This window comes from Coregonus lavaretus (assembly GCF_964263955.1).
Source record: "Coregonus lavaretus genome assembly, chromosome: 21".
In the NCBI taxonomy this organism is placed as follows: Eukaryota; Metazoa; Chordata; class Actinopteri; order Salmoniformes; family Salmonidae; genus Coregonus; species Coregonus lavaretus.
Window position 1 is genome coordinate 19,976,046 of NC_140008.1, and position 21,800 is coordinate 19,997,845.

The 21,800-nt window shown below is 42.2% G+C and overlaps 2 protein-coding genes across 2 annotated transcripts; one reads left to right on the forward strand and one right to left on the reverse strand.

Annotated features, from left to right (window-relative positions):
• Nucleotides 1-1,241: 1,241 nt before the first annotated feature.
• Nucleotides 1,242-11,235, reverse strand: dohh (deoxyhypusine hydroxylase/monooxygenase). The gene is made up of 5 exons (XM_084185850.1): nt 11,139-11,235; nt 2,677-2,978; nt 2,479-2,555; nt 2,073-2,325; nt 1,242-1,839 (listed from the first exon to the last, which is right to left on the reverse strand). The coding sequence occupies exons 2-5, from the start codon at nt 2,948-2,950 to the stop codon at nt 1,523-1,525; spliced, it is 921 nt and encodes a 306-aa protein (XP_084041976.1). The 5' UTR covers nt 2,951-2,978; nt 11,139-11,235; the 3' UTR covers nt 1,242-1,522.
• Nucleotides 11,236-12,365: 1,130 nt separating this feature from the next.
• Nucleotides 12,366-15,279, forward strand: LOC311149037 (uncharacterized protein). The gene is made up of 6 exons (XM_084186135.1): nt 12,366-12,519; nt 12,636-12,769; nt 13,691-13,838; nt 13,943-14,191; nt 14,299-14,569; nt 14,890-15,279. The coding sequence occupies exons 1-6, from the start codon at nt 12,464-12,466 to the stop codon at nt 15,085-15,087; spliced, it is 1,056 nt and encodes a 351-aa protein (XP_084042261.1). The 5' UTR covers nt 12,366-12,463; the 3' UTR covers nt 15,088-15,279.
• Nucleotides 15,280-21,800: the final 6,521 nt, after the last annotated feature.

The window sequence follows — 21,800 nt, forward strand, 5'->3', positions numbered from 1 at the left end:
CAATGGCAGGAGCACTGTGCTGAAGCTGTGGAGGACTGAGCAGTTCCACCAGACAAAACAGGACACACAGAAGCACTAAAAGCTATCTACTCTGAGCAGGACAACTCTGTAAGGTCAGTCATTTAGGCAGGGTTATCCTTAGGTTTGTCCTCTTCCTCTATCTTCCTATGGAAGGCCTCTGTGAGGATGAAGATCCAGTAGATGACGGTGATGGAGGTGTTGACGATAACGATGCCGATCATGATGGGGTGCATCATGGTGACTCGGAGGTGTTGGCAGGTTGAGGGAATTCTGGGCACTGTCTCCACGGCTGTGTGTTTAGCTAAGTTTAGTGTACAGGAGTGGGTCCTTCATCCCCATTTTACTATAGCTGTCGCCCTCCCTCTCAGCACGCTGCTAATTCTCTATCCCTCCAAAGAGCTGACAGCAGCCTTTCTGTCCCCACTCTCTACAGAGCTCACAACTGAAGATGTAAACACGTCACACCACACTTACAGAAGTGTTCCCCTGATCAGGGTTACGAAAGGGGTCTGTTTGTACTGTTAAGTGGTCCTGTGTAGCTCAGTCGGTAGACTCTAGCGGGAATGGTCCCACGACCCTTGGCGTTGCAAGCGCCATACACTACCGGGTAGAGCAGGGGTAGGCAACCCTGGTCCTAGACTTCCGCAGGCTCTTCAGGTATTTGATTTAACGAACCTAGAAGACCAGGTGTGTTGAACTGATCAATTAGCTCAGTTGGTCAGGTGTGGTGCCTAGTTGGATCAAAATCCTTCAGTATCTGCGGAACTCCAGGAACAGGGTTGCCTACCCCTGCAGTAAAGTATGGCGCTTGCAATGCCTAGGGTCGTGGGTTTAATTCCACTGGGGCCACCCATACATTAAAATGTATGCACGCATGACTAAGTTACCTTGGATAAAAGCGTCTTATTAAGTGTAAATTCTGCATTTTCATCCCATTTGTAATTTGTTAAGACAGATGATAGCAATGTGTTTCAGTGGGAATGAGAAAGCTGAAAGGAAAGTATTTCCAATTTTATATGACCCTATTATTATTTTCTCTGATGGCGGAGTCTGCGTGGCTGTGTGGATTAGCCATCTTGATCCAACACCTCCCTGAGCCATCATGATCTCACATCTGACTGGAATAGAACACAGGCAAACTTATGGAAAAGCCTACATGAAAGCTGATGTACTACTGCCATGGTAGCGCTAAGCGACACTATTGAGACAATACAGCATAATGTTGTTCCCTAAGTCTTTATTTCCGTCGAGATAGAAATCTATGCGAATACGACAGAGCAGAAAAGTGGATTAACAACCTTTGATTGACAATCAGGTCTTCGAATGTACTGTAATACAATTATTACACTGCCTTGTCTCATTAAGGCTAATAATGACAGGCGAGTCAGATGGTTTCAATAAGTGAAAATGGGTTTCAGTGATCATGAGTTATGACCTCAGTGGAAAGCTCTTATAGTGCTGTATAGCAGTTCTCCTAGTGTCCATGCTTGCTGTTTGGCCCTTACTGCTCCCCCTGCAGTCGTAGTAGTCCGTCAGCGTACTGGAACTGTGTGCCGTTCTCATACTCCAGCATGTCCAGGGCTACCTCACAGCTCTCCTTCACCACGCGCTCTGTGTCTTTCCTGTAGCGCTCTAGGATCTTCATACACTCCTCCTTCCCGATGGATCCCAGGGCCTCGGCACACTCGTGTCTCACCATGGCGTTCTCCCCGTCCAGCTCCAGGGCTGCCTGCAGCTGGGGGATGCTGGCTGGGTGCTGGATCTGACCCAAGACGTAGCCGATCTCATGGCGGAACAAGGCACTGCTACACTGAAGACCTGGGTGGCAGGACAACAAAGGGCTGAGTGAGTGTTGGTGTTCAGAGACGCTGATAGTGGAGGGTTATGCAATGACGATGATTCAGGACAAGAAAATTAGCTTATGCAAATAACAATTATGTGGCTGGCTCCACATTTGGCCAAAAATAAGCCCCTCTGCATGTTACCAATTCGATCCTTTATTGCCCATTGCCATAGACCGCATAGTTTAAGAATGACTGCCAGTCTCTCACCATCTCCTAGAGCCAGGACAGCCTCCTCTGTGCCCAGGTTGCGGAGGGCGAACATGGCCCTGTAGCGCTCAAACAGTGGTAGGCTCTCATCCAGGAGCTGTGTCCTCAGCTCATGGACAGTCTTCCTCTGGGCTGGGGGAGCAGGGTCCACAGAACAGTAGGGGTTTCCATCGGTGCCCTTCTCTCCTTTCTGGTCCCCACCAGATATCAGCCACTCCAGCCGCCTAACAGCCAACTGGCACGTCTCTGCCACCTGGTGGAGAACGACAGTCCTGTAATAACCACTATACAGGCACTATACTGGTCATTGACAATATGACTAACTGCAAGTGCTGTGTGATGTTTCATTTCCACATATTCTCTACACTACTTCTATTTCTCTCCAATATGCCTCGTTTTACCATACCTCGATGACTGGGTCCTCTGAGTACTCTTTCAGTAAGTCAAGGACCTTGATGTTCCCAATAGCTCCTAATGCTTCCCCTAAATAAATAAAAAAAAGAGTCCACTGTTTATATAAGCACTATTATTATCATTATCTGTGAACATGTTTATGAATACAGTATGTATGAATGAGAGTGGACTCATGAGCTGGCATACTGACCTGCTTCATGCCTGACCATAGGCTCCTGTGTTGTGTCTTTTAGAACAGTTTCTAGCGTGGGGATGGCCCTCTCATCCTGCATTTGGCCCAGGCAGTATGCCAGCTCATGTTTCAACAGAGCAGAGTCATCAACAAAAGTCTGACTGATCCATTCGATGGCCTCTGGTCCGCCCAGGTTACGCAGGGTGAAGAGAGCTCTGAACCGTGTTGTTAGGTCCTGCTTTGGGTTGACAAGAATCTTGCCGACTGCAGCCACCTCCTGCTCACTTGCCATGCTGAGAATAATGGTGTAGCTACTAAATCTGGAAAGGGAGAGAAGTCCAGATACAGTGAGGATGTGAATGAAGTGGTAATAAACACTGAATCCAATACATAAAATATTTAGACTGTAGTAAAAAAGCTAGACTGCTGCGTTGTTGGTTCACATTAGCTAGGAGTCTCAGGCTTGCCATTATCACGACTCCAATTCCATTACATTGGGTTCTCGAGAGCTAGTCTCAGGCTAGCAGCCTAGCTAGCTTCACAGTTACAAAACTAGCTGCATTCCAATAAGGCGACCGGAGTGTGGGCGAGTGGGTGTGTCAAAAGGAAAGTAGTGGACGTGTAGGTTAGACTGTTTTGATTGTGTTAGGTGTTGTTTTTCCTTCCGTTTCTTACCAGGCACTACCGTACATTGAGCTACAATACCGCGAGAGTTTGGACTTCTGTTTTTAAGCCAGAGGATGAGTCTGAATCATATTTCACTGTTAGTTTTATACAAACAATTGTACATTTTCAGTTATAAAACTGACGATTGTATTGACGACTGTTGCTTCATGCGTTGTATGCATGTGCTTATTGTGACTGTCACCCTGATATTGACTACTAGGTAGCTACTTCCCATGCCGTTGCCAGAAGTCAGAGCGAAGGGCACTGTGTTGTTGCCTTTCATGCCCTCCCCATTTAGTAGTAGACTATGTATGTATCAAGGTGACATCTATACTGGAAAAATACACTGCTAAAAAAAATAAAGGGAACACTTAAACAACACAATGTAATTCCAAGTCAATCACACTTCTGTGAAATCAAACTGTCCACTTAGGAAGCAACACTGATTGACAATACATTTCACATGCTGTTGCGCAAATGGAATAGACAACAGGTGGAAATTATAGGCAATTTGAAGACACCCCCAATAAAGGACGGGTTTTGCAGGTGGTGACCACAGACCACTTCACAGTTCCTATGCTTCCTGGCTGATGTTTTGGTCACTTTTGAATGCTGGCGGTGCTTTCACTCTAGTGGTAGCATGAGACAGAGTCTACAACCCACACAAGTGGCTCAGGTAGTGCAGCTCATCCAGGATGGCACATCAATGCGAGCTGTGGCAAGAAGGTTTGCTGTGTCTGTCAGCGTAGTGTCCAGAGCATGGAGGCGCTACCAGGAGACAGGCCAGTACATCAGGAGACGTGGAGGAGGCCGTAGGAGGGCAACAACCCAGCAGCAGGACTGCTACCTCCGCCTTTGTGCAAGGAGGAGCAGGAGGAGCACTGCAAAATATATATATATATATATATATAAGCCATTTAGCAGACGCTTTTATCCAAAGCGACTTACAGTCATGCGTGCATACATTTCTTTTGTGTATGGGTGGTCCCGGGGATCGAACCCACTACCTGACCTCCAGCAGGCCACAAATGTGCATGTGTCTGCTCAAACGGTCAGAAACAGACTCCATGAGGGTGGTATGAGGGCCCGACGTCCACAGGTGGGGGTTGTGCTTACAGCCCAACACTGTGCAGGACGTTTGGCATTTGCCAGAGAACACCAAGATTGGCAAATTCGCCACTGGCACCCTGTGCTCTTCACAGATGAAAGCAGGTTCACACTGAGCACATGTGAAAGAGTCTGGAGACGCCGTGGAGAACGTTATGCTGCCTGCAACATCCTCCAGCATGACCGGTTTGGCGGTGGGTCAGTCATGGTGTGGGGTGGCATTTCTTTGGGGGGCCGCACAGCCCTCCATGTGCTCGCCAGAGGTAGCCTGACTGCCATTAGGTACCGAGATGAGATCCTCAGACCCCTTGTGAGACCATATGCTGGTGCGGTTGGCCCTGGGTTCCTCCTAATGCAAGACAATGCTAGACCTCATGTGGCTGGAGTGTGTCAGCAGTTCCTGCAAGAGGAAGGCATTGATGCTATGGACTGGCCCACCCGTTCCCCAGACCTGAATCCAATTGAGCACATCTGGGACATCATGTCTCGCTCCATCCACCAATGCCACGTTGCACCACAGACTGTCCAGGAGTTGGCGGATGCTTTAGTCCAGGTCTGGGAGGAGATCCCTCAGGAGACCATCCGCCACCTCATCAGGAGCATGCCCAGGCGTTGTAGGGAGGTCATACAGGCACATGGAGGCCACACACACTACTGAGCCTCATTTTGACTTGTTTTAAGGACATTACATCAAAGTTGGATCAGCCTGTAGTGTGGTTTTCCACTTTAATTTTGAGGGTGACTCCAAATCCAGACCTCCATGGGTTGATAAATTTGATTTCCATTGATACTTTGTGTGATTTTGTTGTCAGCACATTCAACTATGTAAAGAAAAAAGTATTTAATAAGATTATTTCATTCATTCAGATCTAGGATGTGTTATTTTAGTGTTCCCTTTATTTTTTTGAGCAGTGTATATAAATGCAAAGAAATCAGTTAATTGAAATCCATGGGTAGGCCTGGGAGGGCATAGGCCCACCCACTTGGGAGCCAGGTTTTCCACTGGGGAGCCAGGCCCAGCCAATCAGAATTAGTTTTTCCCCACAAAAGGGTTTTCATTACAGACAGAAATACTCCTCAGCACCCCCCCTCCACCTCCTTAGACTATCCCGCAGGTGAAGAAGCCGGATGTGGAGGTCCTCGGCTGGCGTGGTTACACGTGGTCTGCGGTCGTGAGGCCGGTTGCATGTACTGTCAAATTCTCTAAAACGATATTGGAGGCGGCTTATGGTAGAGAAATGAACATTAAATGGTGGACATTCCTGCAGTCACAATGCCAATTGCACACTCCCTCAAAACATCTGTGGCATTGTGTTGTGTGAGAAAACTGCACATTTTAGAGGGCCTTTTATTGTCCCCAGCACAAGGGGCACCTGTGTAATGATCATACTGATTAATCAGCTTCTTAATATGCCACACCTGTCAGGTGGATGGATTATCTTGGCTAAGGAGAAATGCTCACTAACAGGGATGTCAACAAATTTGTGCACAGAATTTGAGAGAAATAAGCCTTTTGTGCTAATCTTTTATTTCAGCACATGAAAGATGGGACTAACACTTTTCATGTTGCATTTATTTGTGTTAAGTATAGATGGTAATCAACATTAGTTATTTCTTGTGTAGGCTGCTATCCTACTTGAAAGAAAATCTGAAATGGCCACATTAGCTACCACCGGCGACACAACCGTGATACCCAGTAGGAAGCACTCGATACAACACTGATGCACTAGTCGTCGTCGGCTTATCTCATCGTGCAGCCCACTCAGCCACGCCAAACGTTCTTGAGGGGCAACAAATCTGTCCAATTAGCTGATTCGCTTTCCATACACACTCCTTTCGACACACCCACTCGCCCATACACCTGTCGCCATATTGGGCTGCAGCTACCAGGGTTGCCATGTCCACGGATTTCCCGCAATTGGGTTACTTTGAGGTGGAAGGTTTTTGGGCTACTTCTAAATTGCACTGCGGCCGCCATGGCATTTCTCTTTTAAGTCACTGTGACCTGCTGCTTCTGACTATCAGGCAGTGAGCAGGCTGTTGATGAGTGAGTGGTGAGGGCCGTGTGTGTTGAGAGAGTGCTGCAGCAGGCAGCTGAGTCAGGTGAGTGAGAGGGGACAGAGCAGCACGCAACAACTTTTTACCAGTTGTAGGTAGGCTATTGTGATTATGGAGACACCTATTTCCAACCCTTTTTCCATAAAACATTAACCCGCTAGAACTGATGCACATCAAGACATAACGTTGACAAAGCACTGGAAAACGACTTTAGGCGCACTAGAGCGCATTAGATAAATTCGCTCGGTGGTGGTTTAAAGTGCATTCTAATGTCGACTTTGCTTATGGAAAACCGTATCAAGCAAAGGGTTTTACGCATGCTCGATGTGCGAGTGGAAATTTGAAATGGAAGTTAAGGAACTCCCTCGCATGCTTCTGTTATGGGGGGAAAGGTCCACAATGAAACTGACATTAAATGTGATACATTTGCATCTGTTGGCCATCAAGTAGCCTATTAATTTCTATGCCATTGTAGGCTACTGTAGCCTACCATTTGATACAATAAATATGTTGAAATGACAATATCACTGGAGTCATTCCATATCAATTTGTGCCACTTGTGTAGCCTACCTGGAGCTTGCAAATGGATTTAATAAATAGCCTATAATGTCAGTTTATTGTTGTTGTAGCCTTGTGTTATTATACAATTACTAATGACAATGTTTAGTTAATTAAATTGGAAGTTATCAATCGTGATCATGGTCACAGCTCTATCGCAATTACCGATCAGCTGTAGTTAGAATTAGGGCTATTACGGTGTGACCGTATTCCCGCCACACCGGCGGTCGACCACAGTCAAATTCCAAGTGACGGTAACTAGGCTTCTCCAAGCTCTGATGCTGCTGGTCATTAGTAGGCTACCAAACTTGCTAACTGCCTGGTACTCAGCACTCTATTGTCCCTCTAATCGAATCGAACACTTCACGAGAGCCCATGAGCTCATGTTGCACAACATTTCTATAGGCTATGCAATTAAGTGATAAAACAGAGTTTTGATGGCCTCTATTAAAAAGAGGAGGATCCCATCAAATTTCTATAGGCTAGGCCTACTATATTTATTTCTCATCTTTGCTAATATTAAGCACATTGCTTCTCTTTACAACAGGAGTATAGCCTACCTGGCTGGCATGAAAATGAACCACGGGAAAAGCGTCCTCCATTCGCTATTTAAGTGCATAGATTGCATTATTGTCCCCTGCCCCTGTTTCGAGATAGGTGCATGATAATGGTCCATTCTAAATCAAAACAAATTTCACACATATATTATATGTAAAGACAAGATTAAATCAAGAATAGTGTGATGGGGTGCCAATATTAGCCTATTACTTGTGAATGACGCCCAGCTTGTGTGCATTAAGGAAAGAAACAGCGCATGCCTTTTTTGTGTGCTACTTTTTCAAATCATAGTCACACACCTCATGTAGCCTAGCCCATAGGCCTATATGTTTTAATAAGGTTTGTATCACAACTAAAGTGGCCAAATAACTTCTCAAAATTAAGCACATGAATCAGCTTTACAACCGGTGTAGAGCCTAACTGGCATACATAGGCGGCGCGTGAGTTTCAAGTTTGGGGAAGATAATTTTCACCATAAAAATGCTCCTTTATAATAAAGCATTACATGCATAATTGCATTTGCGGTTACTTTTGAGAATGGTGTTTTCCCACTAATTTATTGCATTTTGGAATATTCGTGCTTATAGCCTACTGTCTTGTGCGCATAATGTGAAGAAATAGCCTAATAGTTCTGATATGTTGCATCAGCATTAGTTTTCTTGATGCTAGTGGTTGTTTTAATTTGGGATCTATCACATCCGACAACTGTCCCAGACTATTTTGAATATTTATTTAAAAATCGCACAGAAGGACAAGTTGGCCAATAGAATAGGTCAACTTTTGTACTATGGGGGATAGTACATTGACATAGGCTAGTGCTTTTGCTGTTCGTTAGGCCTATTCATTGTGGTCCTCTGTAGCTCAATTGGTAGAGCATGGCGCTTGTACCGCCAGGGTAGTGGGTTCGATCCCTGGGACCACCCATACATAAAAATCTATGCACACATGACTAAGTTGCTTTGGATAAAAGCGTCTGCTAAATGGCATATTATTATTATTATCATCTTGTTGGCTGACGAAAGTAAATGTGGACAGCTCTTCCAACATCTTCAATATGTGCCTCGGAAATCTTTAAGAAGGACGCGAGCAGTTGCGTCCCCGATTTGTCTGTCTTCACTTGTAGCCTACTTCGGAGCTGAGATGTGAGAAGGGCCAAATCACGTGACAGGCATTGGCTAATAAGAATTGAGATATCCGAGAGAGCCATGTGAGTGAGAAGTGCTTTGGAGCACGAAGCCGAGAGAAGGGAATTATACTGAACAAAAATATAAACGCAACACGAGAATTTGGCAGTACATCCAACCGGCCTCACAACCGCAGACCACATGTAACCACGCCGATTTCCTTCTATGAACTGTAACTCAGTCAAATATTTGAAATTGTTGCATGTTGCGTTTATATTTTTGTTCAGTATATAATTATTATATTCAGCCTAAGGGCACAACGGCCACTGGCCGCAAAAGGAATGTATTTTCTCTAGGGGGCATTACGGCCACAAATCAAAACATATAGCCCAACGTTTGTATGTAGCTGCACACTATTGACATATGTCAATTCAAATCAAATCAAATTGTATTTGTCACATGTGCCGAATACAACAGGTGTAGGTAGACCTTACAGTGAAACGCTTACTTACAAGCCCTTAACCAACAATGCAGTTTTAAGAAAGAATACCTATAAAAAAAAAGTTACAAAAGTAACAAATAATTAAAGAGCAGCAGTAAAATAACAATAGCGAGGCTATATACAGGGGGTACCGCGAGTCAATGTGCAGGGGCACCGGTTAGTCGAGGTAATTGAGGTAATATGTACATGTATTATTATTATTAAAGTGACTATGCATAGATAATAAACAGAGAGTAGGGCATCTCTTATGACCGAAAAGAGCTTCTGGACATCAGAACAGCCATTACTCACCTTGAACTGGACTAATAATTTTTAGTTAATGAGTCGGATGAGAGGGATTTGATCCAGACACCCGATAGGGCCCTCATCCCCGTCATTCGCAGTAGAAAGAGACGAAGATATTGCGGAAGGAGATTGGGGTGCCTGGTAAGGAGCCGGCGACGAGTGGCTAATCTGCCTTTGCCATCAGCACTCTTGGCCAACGTACAATCGCTTGATAATAAAGTGGACGAACTACATGCAGGTATATCCTACAAACGGGACATTAAAAACTGTAATATCTTATGTTTCACCGAGTCGTGGCTGAACGACGACATGAATAACATACAGCTGGCGGGTTATACACTGTATCGGCAGGATAGAACAGCAGCCTCTGGTAAGACAAGGGTCTATGTATATTTGAAAAACAACAGCTGGTGCACGATATCTAAGGAAGTCTCAAGGTTTTGCTCGCCTGAGGTAGAGTATCACATGATAAGCTGTAAACCACACTATCTATATTCTTCATAGCTGTCCATTTACCACCACAAACCAATGCTGGCACTAAGACTGCACTCGAATAAGCTGCATAAGGCCATAAGCAAACAGGAAAACGCTCATCCAGAGGCAGCGCTCCTAGTGGCCGGGGACTTTAATGCAGGGAAACTTAAATCAGTTTTACCTCATTTCTACCAGCACCTCTATTACATGAAGTTACCTCTCAATAATTATTTTTTTGAAACCCGAATTTATGTCTTACAAGTTCCTTCAATATTCCTTAATTCGCTCGATAACGTTATGGAAAAAGAGTTTATTGGATAAATATGTCAACTCCTTTCTTGCTGGGGAAAAAACTATTTGGCCTAGTTTTCAGGCCTTGTGGATGGGTTTTGAGTGGTCTTTGGTAGGGGTGTGCCAAGTAGTCGGTGCCAGCATGCATCTTTCTCATGTTAGTCAGGTCATGTGCGAGGTTCTACTTGGGCTAAATAACTAAAGTGGCTGTCTGTAAATAGAAGGGCGGGCTGTACGTTGATCATGCCGCTCTGATTGGATAGAGTGAAGCTGTATTTCTCCGTCCACTCGCTTCATAATTTCACCCAAGCATGTTTTCAGTCTGATCATTTCGATTGCTGCTGCCTGCTACTATGATAAATGACATGGTGAGGACGTTTGCTATCAAGCTATCAATGTGCATAATATCTAACATACGGGGCAAGGTTAGGGAAAAAAAGATTAAACGCTGATGCCCATTCTGACTGAGTGAAAACAAATGTGGCTGCCCACTGCAAATTGAGGACACGCACCCCTCCGCGCGCTACTCCTAATCTGCAGCTCTTTTTGTAGAAAGAATGTGCAGGGAGGTATTTTTCCAACATCTATTTAGGCATATTAAAATACTTCCGCTTTTTCCAATCATGAGTATCATCCGATCCGAGTATGGCCATGTCGGCACACCCCTAGTCTTTGGGCTATACATTTGAGGTGAACACGGCTACCCTGGCAGCTACACATACTTGAACTAGCTAGCTAGTTTTGATAACATGGCTAGCTTGCTAAAGTCATATCCACGCTGAACCTCGCTTAGTAAAATACTTAGAATTTATAAACAGCTCAAAGATGGACTGACAATTACAGTAACTCATACTCACTTTGCCTAATTTTCTGTAACAGTTCGCTACGAGCAACACTTCAACTTTTCCACATCGACAGGTTCCACAGTCGCTGCGCGTGACCGAGAAACACTACAACCTTATACTTCCGGGGCACGGTTTAGTTTACCATCTGGAGACTGGAAGAATTCATATAATGTAAAATAAAAAAGCATAATAATCACTCACATCGACAATCAGTCGTTTTTATTTTATTGGAAAATATTGAAGAGTTGAAAAGTAAACGAATTCATTATCTGGTAGGTCTATCTCAGAAGAATAACGCATTGTTTCAAGTATTGGTAACTGCATATGAAAAATGTACGCACTCACTAACTGTAAGTCGCTCTGGATAAGAGCGTTTGCTAAATGACTAAAATGTCAAATGTAAATGCATACGTGTGTGTGTGTGTGTGTCTGAAAGTGAACGCGTCAACAAAGGTGGGAGGATCAACAACGATATGCATTACACCAGCGCTCTGTAATTGGTTAGACAGTTTTGATTGAGCGTGTTGTTTTTCCGTTTCTTAACACGTTTTTATTGGTCAGTTCCCGACTGTGTGAAACAAGACTGGGCGAGCTAAAAGCCACTCTATTCTTGATAGAGAATCATACTGTGCCATTTGAATTTTAACAAAACACAAAACAAATACTTCACTTATATGGAAGACTAAAAGTGCCACAATTAAATAAATAAATACACCATTAAATAATTACTTAAATGTGTCATTAATTAATTAAAATTTGAATTAAATACATAAATGTGTAATTAAATGTATCATTAATTAATTCAAATACCGATTCATTTTATGTAAAATACATATATAATTATTTCACTATTTACATTTACATTTCATGATCCTGCATTGCAGTGATTCATGAATTACTTAAAACTGTCAAACTGACCCATCAAAGTCAGTGGGCGGGGCTAACGCGAATCTAGTCTGATCCATTGCTTTGGTCTGAAGTAGAGTAGGCCAACCTGGATAGAGACAATGGAGGATCTCCGTGAACTTTCCAGGGAGTTGGTTAGAGACATTTTAAACTTAGCAGAGGATGTAGAAGCAGGACCTGCTGACCCAGAGCATGTAGCTAGTAAAGCAGAGGAACTTATTGAAGTTGTTGGAGTCATTTCCGCACTTTCCGACGAAGATATCGACCACAGAGTGATTGCAAATCTAGAAGAAGTTGTCCACCGCTTCTCTGGTACCAGGGCACTTCAGGCCCAACACACACAGGGACCGGGGCGTTTGGCGTTTGACATACCGAGTGCAGTTCTGGAGCATCAACTTCTTTGTGGAGTTCCCGCAGTTCAAATTGCAGCGATGTTCGGTGTGTCAAAGAGGACCATCAGGAGGCGCATGCAACAATACAGTTTAAGGTATTTACACTAAATTCATGAGTTTTCTGTTTATGAATTGCTGCTCTCATACACTCGGAAAGAATATGACGTTTAAGGTAACATTACTTGATGTTGTGTTTTTCTTGTTTGTACAGAAAGACAGATCTCTATTCAGCTGTGAATGATGAGGAGTTAGACCGTATTGTAAGTGAAATTCACAGAAGTCATCCAAACACCGGCTACAAGCTAATGCGTGGTCACCTGAATGCAAGAGGTGTGCATGTTCCAAGTGAGTAGATAATAATATGGGCATTATTTAAATGTATTTTTAATTTGGAGCTCTGCCCCTTTGAAAGGTGAAGGAAGCCCGCTTATGGAAAGACATCGCCTCTGAGATGTAGAATGTGTAGAAGAAATGTGAAGAGAAACACACATTTCAGGACGGCTGACTTGTATCATCAGGATAGACATGTCCTGTGATTTTTTGCCTCCTGTTTAATAGAGGTGGAACAATATCTGACAGTAATATTCTCAGCTGTCCGGATGTGCCCCTGCTGTAAAGGGTATAATATAATCATAGAAAAGCAAAATATCATAGGAGGCAAAAAATCTCAGGTCATCTCTGTTCGAGCATGTGGTATCTATCTATCTATCTATCTATCTATCTATCTATCTATCTATCTATCTATCTATCTATCTATCTATCTATCTATCTATATATGTGTGTATATATATGTATATGTGTATATATATGTATATGTGTATATATATGTATATATATGTGTGTATGTATATATATATATATAAATATATATATATATATATATAAATATATGTATGTATGTATATATATGTATGTATATGTATGTATATATATATAAATATATGTATGTATGTATATATGTATGTATATGTATGTGTATATATATATATATATATATATGTATATGTATATATAATTTTTATATATGTGTATATATATGTGTATGTATATATATATATATACATACATATATATACATATATATATATATATATGTATGTATGTATATGTACAATATCTGACAGTAAAGTACATTTTTGAAGCTGTGGTGGTTCTGTAATAGTTGACTGTTTTACACACATTATTTATTTTATTATGACACCACTATATCCTCAAAATAAGTAGCCAGTGAGTGTGTGGTTATTCATTTTAAATTCCTCCCCTCAGTCTCAAGACTGCAAGAGTCTTTACGCAGAGTCAATGCAGAGGGAGTCTACATGAGACGTCTGAGGCTGCGTGTATTAAGGCGACGGCAGTATTTTGTTCCTGGCCCAAACTCTTTGTGGCATATAGATGGCCACCATAAGCTTATCAGGTCAGTGATATTAGCAGATAAACAAGATAAACAATGCATCTTTCTATATGTTTCATTACAATTGTTATACAATAAAGTTATATTTTTTCATGTGTTTGCAACAGGTGGAGATTTGTTGTCCACGGTGGGGTGGATGGATTCAGTCGTTTAGTGGTCTACCTGACTGTGGCCGGCAATAATAGAGCTCATACGGTCTTACAGAGCTTTATCGCCGCTGTTGAGCAGTATGGGCTGCCATCAAGGGTACGGTCTGACAAAGGGGGGGAGAATGCAGATGTAGCAGAATTCATGATCAGAAGCAGAGGTACCGACAGGAATTCACACATCACAGGCAGAAGTGTCCACAATCAGCGGTAAAGAAATATGTTTGGCAACTAGGCTCACACAACTAACATACTAGTTGAATGTACTTTAGCATATGTCATAAATGAACAATTTCTCAATTTTATCCTAAACACAGAATAGAGAGGATGTGGAGAGATGTTTATGAACATGCCCTGGACCTCTTCTATCAGATCTTTACTTCATTGGAAGATCAGGAGACACTGAATCCAGACAATGAAGTCCATCTTTTCGCTCTGCACCGGATTTTCCTTCCACTGGTTCAGCAAAGCCTCGACTCTTTTCGAGATGCTTGGAACTTCCACGGTCTTAGAACTGAAAGGAATCAGTCACCACAGCAACTCTGGAGAAGTTACAGAGAGCAAGGCCCTGAGGAGGATCCTACTGAGGTTAACAATGAACTTTAAACACTTTCTTAAAATTGTTTCCCCAAAGGAATTATGGGAGAAAAAAATGGTGCTAAATGTGATACTTTAAATGAAACATTTACTATAGATTATTGTCTCTTTAAAATCTCCCGAGCTTTTAAAGATCAACCTGTGAGCTGTAGTTTCTACAGTGCATACTATGCAAAGCTGTATTATTTTAAAAAACTGAATAAGTAACATTTCATTTCTCACTGCCTTGGTGACCAAAAATAACAATCTTGTGTAAGGACATGTCAAACTAGTTTTAAGTACAAGACTGATTATGCTTGTCATCCATTCAGGTTCCTGAAGAATATGGGATCGATTGGAACGGACCTCACTGCCTTCATCGAGGCACTGTGTCAGTCCCCGAGGTTCAGCTGGCCCGTGAGCTCTCAGATGAAGAGGTTGCAATTTTGCCAGCTCCAGGAGTTTCTGTTACTGATGCACTTAGACTATATGTAGAGACTGTGGAAGTGTTATCAAGAATCTTAGACTGATGTCCAACCCATGTTTTTATTTGTTGTGTTAGAACAAGCAAGGAAAAACTGAAAGTTTACTTTCCTTTTAAAAGAAAGGAAAAAAAGCTGTTTCTTTGAAGCTTCCTGTCTCATTATGGTCCACAGAATGACTAACATGAATGCTGTACTGTTAGCACTGAAGGTGCAGAACAGTTTGATTTTAGTAAATGGAAGAAAAAAAAGTCAACTACTGCACAGTGTGTTAATGTTTTCAAAGACACTGAACTTGTGTCAATTCATCTGAACTGTGTATGCATTGACATTAGGGCTGGGCAATATGGAGAAAATCAAATATCACATTTTTGACCTAACACCTTGATGTCGATATTGCAACGATATTGTAAGGTTGACAATTGGTGCATTCACAAAATATCTTCCACATTTAGATTTCGGATAAATAACTATCATATTGTGGATATAATGACTAAGTGGTAAAAGGCAAATAATAGAACAGCTAGAACAGTCTGGTAAGTTCAGAAAATGACATCACTTTACTGTAATGCAGCTCTCCAAGTCCTGAAGTAAGAAGTTCAGCTTTAAACAGTACGCTTGGAATTTTATCCGCATTGTGGTCAGCCAAACAACAGACAGTGTGTGTGTAGCTTCTTCGGCTAACTTGGACTTGTGCTGGTCGTCTCGTCATATTCCTTCTGGCTCCAATGATATATGGCGCAAAGAGCCTTGCTACCTCCGCTGCAACACAGAAAAACGTAACAGCTCAATGGTCACCAGTCAGCTAAAACAGCCTCTACTTCTATCTTGGGATGCTCAAGCCAGCTAACACCATTTAGCCGATTAGCGAACTAGCTAGGTTTATGCTTCCCCCCCCATTAACAATAAACGTGTCACGCACGAAGCATCATAATACCGCATGCAAATACATGTTCGAGTCGATCTAATTTAACCTACACGTGTGTCCCGAATCATTAAATAGTAGCACACCTGGCTAACATGAAATTACTTAGCTTACCTTGGACAGGTGTACGTGATTGAGCGGCCGGTATCTGCTGTGACTGAGCTGCCGGAGTCACCGGTGCCGCGGGAGCCGTTGGACTTCTGCTCAGAGCTTCCTCAATCAAATTCGCTGCTTCTCTCAGCAGCTCCGGGCAACTTTTAGACATTTTGTCCTGCACCTCACACAGCGTCTCAACATTGGGGCTAGCAGGACCGAGTCTTCTCTTGATTTTTAGCCGTTGCAATGAAAGTTCTGTTTAACCGTGTAACTAAACCAACGTAGAGGTGAATAGCGCCACCCAGTGTATTGGAATGTGTTCAGTAGCTCTGCATCAATCCATTATCCGGAATTGATTTGTCTTGGCTTGATGCAGAGGGTAACCAATCAGGCGTTAGGTTCCGCCTACCAACTTTTGATGGGTCAGTTTGACAGTTTTAAGTAATTCATGAATCACTGCAATGCAGGACCATGAAATGTAAATGTAAATAGTGAAATTATTATATATGTATTTTACATAAAATTAATCGGTATTTGAATTAATTAATGACACATTTAATAACACATTTATGTATTTAATTCTAATTTTAATTAATTAATGACACATTTAAGTAATTATTTAATGGTGTATTTATTTATTTAATTGTGGCACTTTTAGTCCTCCATACACTTATAGCCTAAATATGAAAATACAATAAATGTTGACCTCAGATATTAATTTACCCGTTTTTTTATTCATTACCAATAAATCTTCATTATTAGGCCTATATCTCATTATGAGGTCTGTTCGGCTATCATCTGATGATGACAATAACATTGTGTTTTGTGAATAAGGCTAATTATAATTACTGCCATGCCGGTTTTTCATTTACCAATAAATCTATGTTTGATTATTATAACTCATGGCATCTATTTGTCTATAATCAGATGATGACAATAAAATTGTGTTTTGCTCAATATAATTACTCTTGTAGAATTGAGCAGCAAACCAGCTTAGAATTAAGAGTTTTTAAGGACAAGGGTTAACAATAAAATCCATCACTAATATTTTTATTTTATTTCACCTTTATTTAACCAGGTAAGCCAGTTGAGAACAAGTTCTCATTTACAACTGCGACCTGGCCAAGATAAAGCAAAGCAGTGCGATAAAAACAACAACACAGAGTTACATATGGGGTAAAACAAAACATAAAGTCAAAAATACAACAGAAAATATATATACAGTGTGTGCAAATGTAGCAAGTTATGGAGGTAAGGCAGTAAAGAGGCTATAGTGCAAAATAATTACAATTAGTATTAACACTGGAATGATAGATGTGCAAGAGATTATGTGCAATTAGAGATACTGGGGTGCAAATGAGCAAAATAAATAACAATATGGGGATGAGGTAGTTGGGTGGGCTAATTTCAGATGGGCTGTGTACAGGTGCAGTGATCGGTAAGGTGCTCTGACAACTGATGCTTAAAGTTAGTGAGGGAGATAAGAGTCTCCAGCTTTAGAGATTTTTGCAATTCGTTCCAGTCATTGGCAGCAGAGAACTGGAAGGAATGGCGGCCAAAGGAGGTGTTGGCTTTGGGGATGACCAGTGAGATATACCTGCTGGAGCGCATACTACGGGTGGGTGTTGCTATGGTGACCAATGAGCTAAGATAAGGCAGGGATTTGCCTAGCAGTGATTTATAGATGGCCTGGAGCCAGTGGGTTTGGCAACGAATATGTAGTGAGGACCAGCCAACAAGAGCGTACAGGTCACAGTGGTGGGTAGTATATGGGGCTTTGATGACAAAATGGATGGCACTGTGATAGACTACATCCAATTTGCTGAGTAGAGTGTTGGAGGCTATTTTGTAAATGACATCGCTGAAGTCAAGGATCGGTAGGAAAGTCAGTTTTACGAGGGCATGTTTAGCAGCATGAGTGAAGAAGGCTTTGTTGCAAAATAGGAAGCCGATTCTAGATTTAACTTTGGATTGGAGATGCTTAATGTGAGTCTGGAAGGAGAGTTTACGGTCTAACCAGACACCTAGGTATTTGTAGTTGTCCACATACTCTAGGTCAGACCCGTCGAGAGTAGTGATTCTAGTCGGGTGGGTGGGTGCCAGCAGTGTTCAATTGAAGAGCATGCATTTAGTTTTACTAGTGTTTAAGAGCAGTTGGAGGCTACTGAAGGAGTGTTGTATGGCAATGAAGCTCGTTTGGAGGTTTGTTAACAAAGTGTCCAATGAAGGGCCAGATGTATACAAAATGGTGTCGTCTGCGTAGAGGTGGATCTGAGAGTCACCAGCAGCAAGAGCGACATCATTGATATACATGGAGAAAAGAGTCGGCCCAAGAATTGAACCCTGTGGCACCCCCATAGAGACTGCCATAGGTCCAGACAACAGGCCCTCCGATTTGACACATTGAACTCTATCTGAGAAGTAGTTGGTGAACCAGGCGAGGCAGTCATTTGAGAAACCAAGGCTATTTAGTCTGCCAATAAGATTGCGGTGGTTGACAGAGTCGAAAGCCTTGGCCAGGTCGATGAAGACGGCTGCACAGTACTGTCTATTATCGATCGCGGTTATAATATCGTTTAGGACCTTGAGCGTGGCTGAGGTGCACCCATGACCAGCTCGGAAACCGGATTGAATAGCGGAGAAGGTACGGTGGGATTCGAAATGGTCGGTGATCTGTTTGTTAACTTGGCTTTCAAAAACTTTCAAAAGGCAGGGCAGGATGGATATAGGTCTGTAACAGTTTGGATCTAGAGTGTCACCCCCTTTGAAGAGGAGGATGACCGCGGCAGCTTTCCAATCTCTGGGGATCTCAGACGTTACGAAAGAGAGGTTGAACAGGCTAGTAATAGGGGTTGCGACAATTTCGGCGGCTAGTTTTAGAAAGAAAGGGTCCAGATTGTCTAGCCCAGATGATTTGTCGGGGTCCAGATTTTGCAGCTCTTTCAGAACAAGTTGCAGCGGAGGGTGCAGAGCTGGTGGCCGGGGTAATATATTATTATATATTAGTGGTAGCCAGGTGGAAAGCATGGCCAGCTGTAGCAAATGCTTGTGGAAATTCTCGATTATTGTAGATTTATTGGTGGTGATAGTGTTTCCTAGCCTCAGTGCAGTGGGCAGCTGGGAGGAGGTGCTCTTATTCTCCATGGACTTTACAGTGTCCCAAAACTTTTTGGAGTTAGTGCTACAGGATGCAAATTTCTGTTTGAAAAAGTTAGCCTTTGCTTTCCTAACTGCTTGTGTATATTTGTTCCTAACTTCCCTGAAAAGTTGCATATCGCGGGGGCTATTTGATGCTAATGCAGTACGCCACAGGATGTTTTTGTGCTGGTCAAGGGCAGTCAAGTCTGAGGAGAACCAGGGGCTATATCTGTTCTTAGTTCTGTATTTTTTGAATGGGGCATTGAAGAGCTGAAGAAGAGTTTGGATCGATGCTTGGGCGCAAGTGCCAGGGGAATCCTTCATGCGGAGCTCAGCAGCGAGACCTTCAGGGCGCAAGAATGAGAGATGCTCACTCAATGCTGCAGCAGTTGTCCATTCTGATCAAGGTATTTCGAAATATTTACTTACTGTCTTCTTGCCATGAATGATCAATTAAACATGTTTTTGTTTTTTAAATACATAAATCAGAGCAGCAGTATAAAAATATGGCATAATAAAATAGGCTGGTGATGTTTCATCATTGTTTTGTCTGTCAGGCTATCAAGATACTGAGCACCAAAGAGATTATGAAGTGTCACCAGAAACAAACCATGACTACAGCCACGACGACGAAGCATGGAGAGGTCAACGTATCAGAAAGGGCGAGAGTCATGGAAAAGTATTCGTTCCAATACAATATCATGTGCCATGCTGTTGTGCTCAGCGAAGGTATCATCAAGAGTGCACCTGCCACTATCCTACATCACAAGACTACAGTTACCACCACGGATTACCGACCCACCACCCAGGTCTACTGCACCATCAGTGCGCATACGACTACTCGCCTGTTTGTCAACCTCAAATAAACCCGTGCCACTGCGCTGCAGAGAGCACCGTGCCTCTTGCAATACATGTGCCACGGTGCGTAATGGTGAAGCCTCACACTACTGGTCGTTTGCAGCAGCAGACACAAATCAAATCCTATCGGACTTCGACAGCAACTAATTGCTGGAATGAGGGCCCTGCAGTGACCAGGCGATGATGCGTTCCCCCTACCCTGATGTCAAGCAGCAACTATCCAACAGACAGTGATTCCTATGGCCTGCCTTTGCAGCCGAGGTCAGCAATGAAATACGTTCTTGTCTATGTACCGATGGATGACCACTCCGTGCAAAAAGCCATGAGACCTGTCCACTCCGCCGCCTACGTGCCATTCCACTATGTGATGGAAGCTGAGGAAGGAAGGAGGGTGCACAGGCGTCTTAGTGCCCCCTTCAAATGGGTAGCTTTAAGTAAACCTTGTTGTGGCTTGCACCAATGTGGATCAGCCTACTTGTGATGGCTACATGGATTTCTATCATCAATAAAACATGTGAACAAAACACTCTTCTTAATGTTCTGTATGGAACTCGTGACCACCAGGCCAGAGCCATGCCAAAAGTAAAAGGCATTTCATATTGTAGAGAAAAAATGTAGATACTTGTTTGCATTTTTATTTTACATAGTAAATAAAAAATAGGCCTATAACTATGTAACTAAATTAAAGGGTCAGATTAATAATTTGATTGTACTACCTTGCCATACATTTTCTCATATTCCAGATAACCATGTTACCAAGTTTTTTTTCTTCTGTAACCATGACACAATATATCTCTACCAAATTACACTAGACTTATTGTTAAAATCATATCAACAGTCCAAACCTTTGATTATTCTCTATTATGACACGACCTATAGGACCTCTTCACAGTTGAATAGAGGAATGTAAAAGGTAAGCAGTTCATTTTCTCCCGCAATGATTGACATGAGCAGATTTTGAAGTAGTGTAGATCAAATCATCTAAGAGGCATTGTAACATTCAATACTATGCATTGTACAGGTATTTTTTTATCCTACAATCAATGGAGCAAATGACCTTGATGTTCATACAAATATTAACAATCAACCATGTTATACTGTATAGCATCAGTCAATCAGTGACTTCCCAAATTAATGTGAGCATGGATGGATAAACAAAGAAAATAAAAGACAAGTAGTCAGAATTATATATCAGTAACAGCAGAACTGTGGGATAACACATTCAAATATCAGCAATTCAAGTGTTATAAACTAACTAATAAATCCCAACCACAGTGTGGTTATGTGTACATTATGTGTGAGTGCACTTCTTTTTTTGTAACAGAAACATGAAATAAAGTTGTGGCCACAAAACAGCTGTACATTACATTAAGAGCAACAGATTGAATGTGTGGATACTGTTTGTTCCTATGGTATCAAGGGAGCAAGGTTGTGCAAATGGCATACAGTAATGACGGATTACAGTATACACAATCAAAATACTGCACCATGAAGAGTTAAAAGAAAACAGCGACTCAAACCATGAACCCCTGTCAACCAAGCTACAATGGAGTGAACACACAGATCCATTTATGCTAAATAGTAATAATAAAATGATGACTGCATGGAAAATATGACCTAATATGAATGCTACATTCATATCAAGCATGTTTAACAGCTGAATATTTTGTATCACAAATACATCTATTATTGCTATTTTCTTTCACAGTGTATTCATTGTAATAAATTAAGGCTTTACTGTATT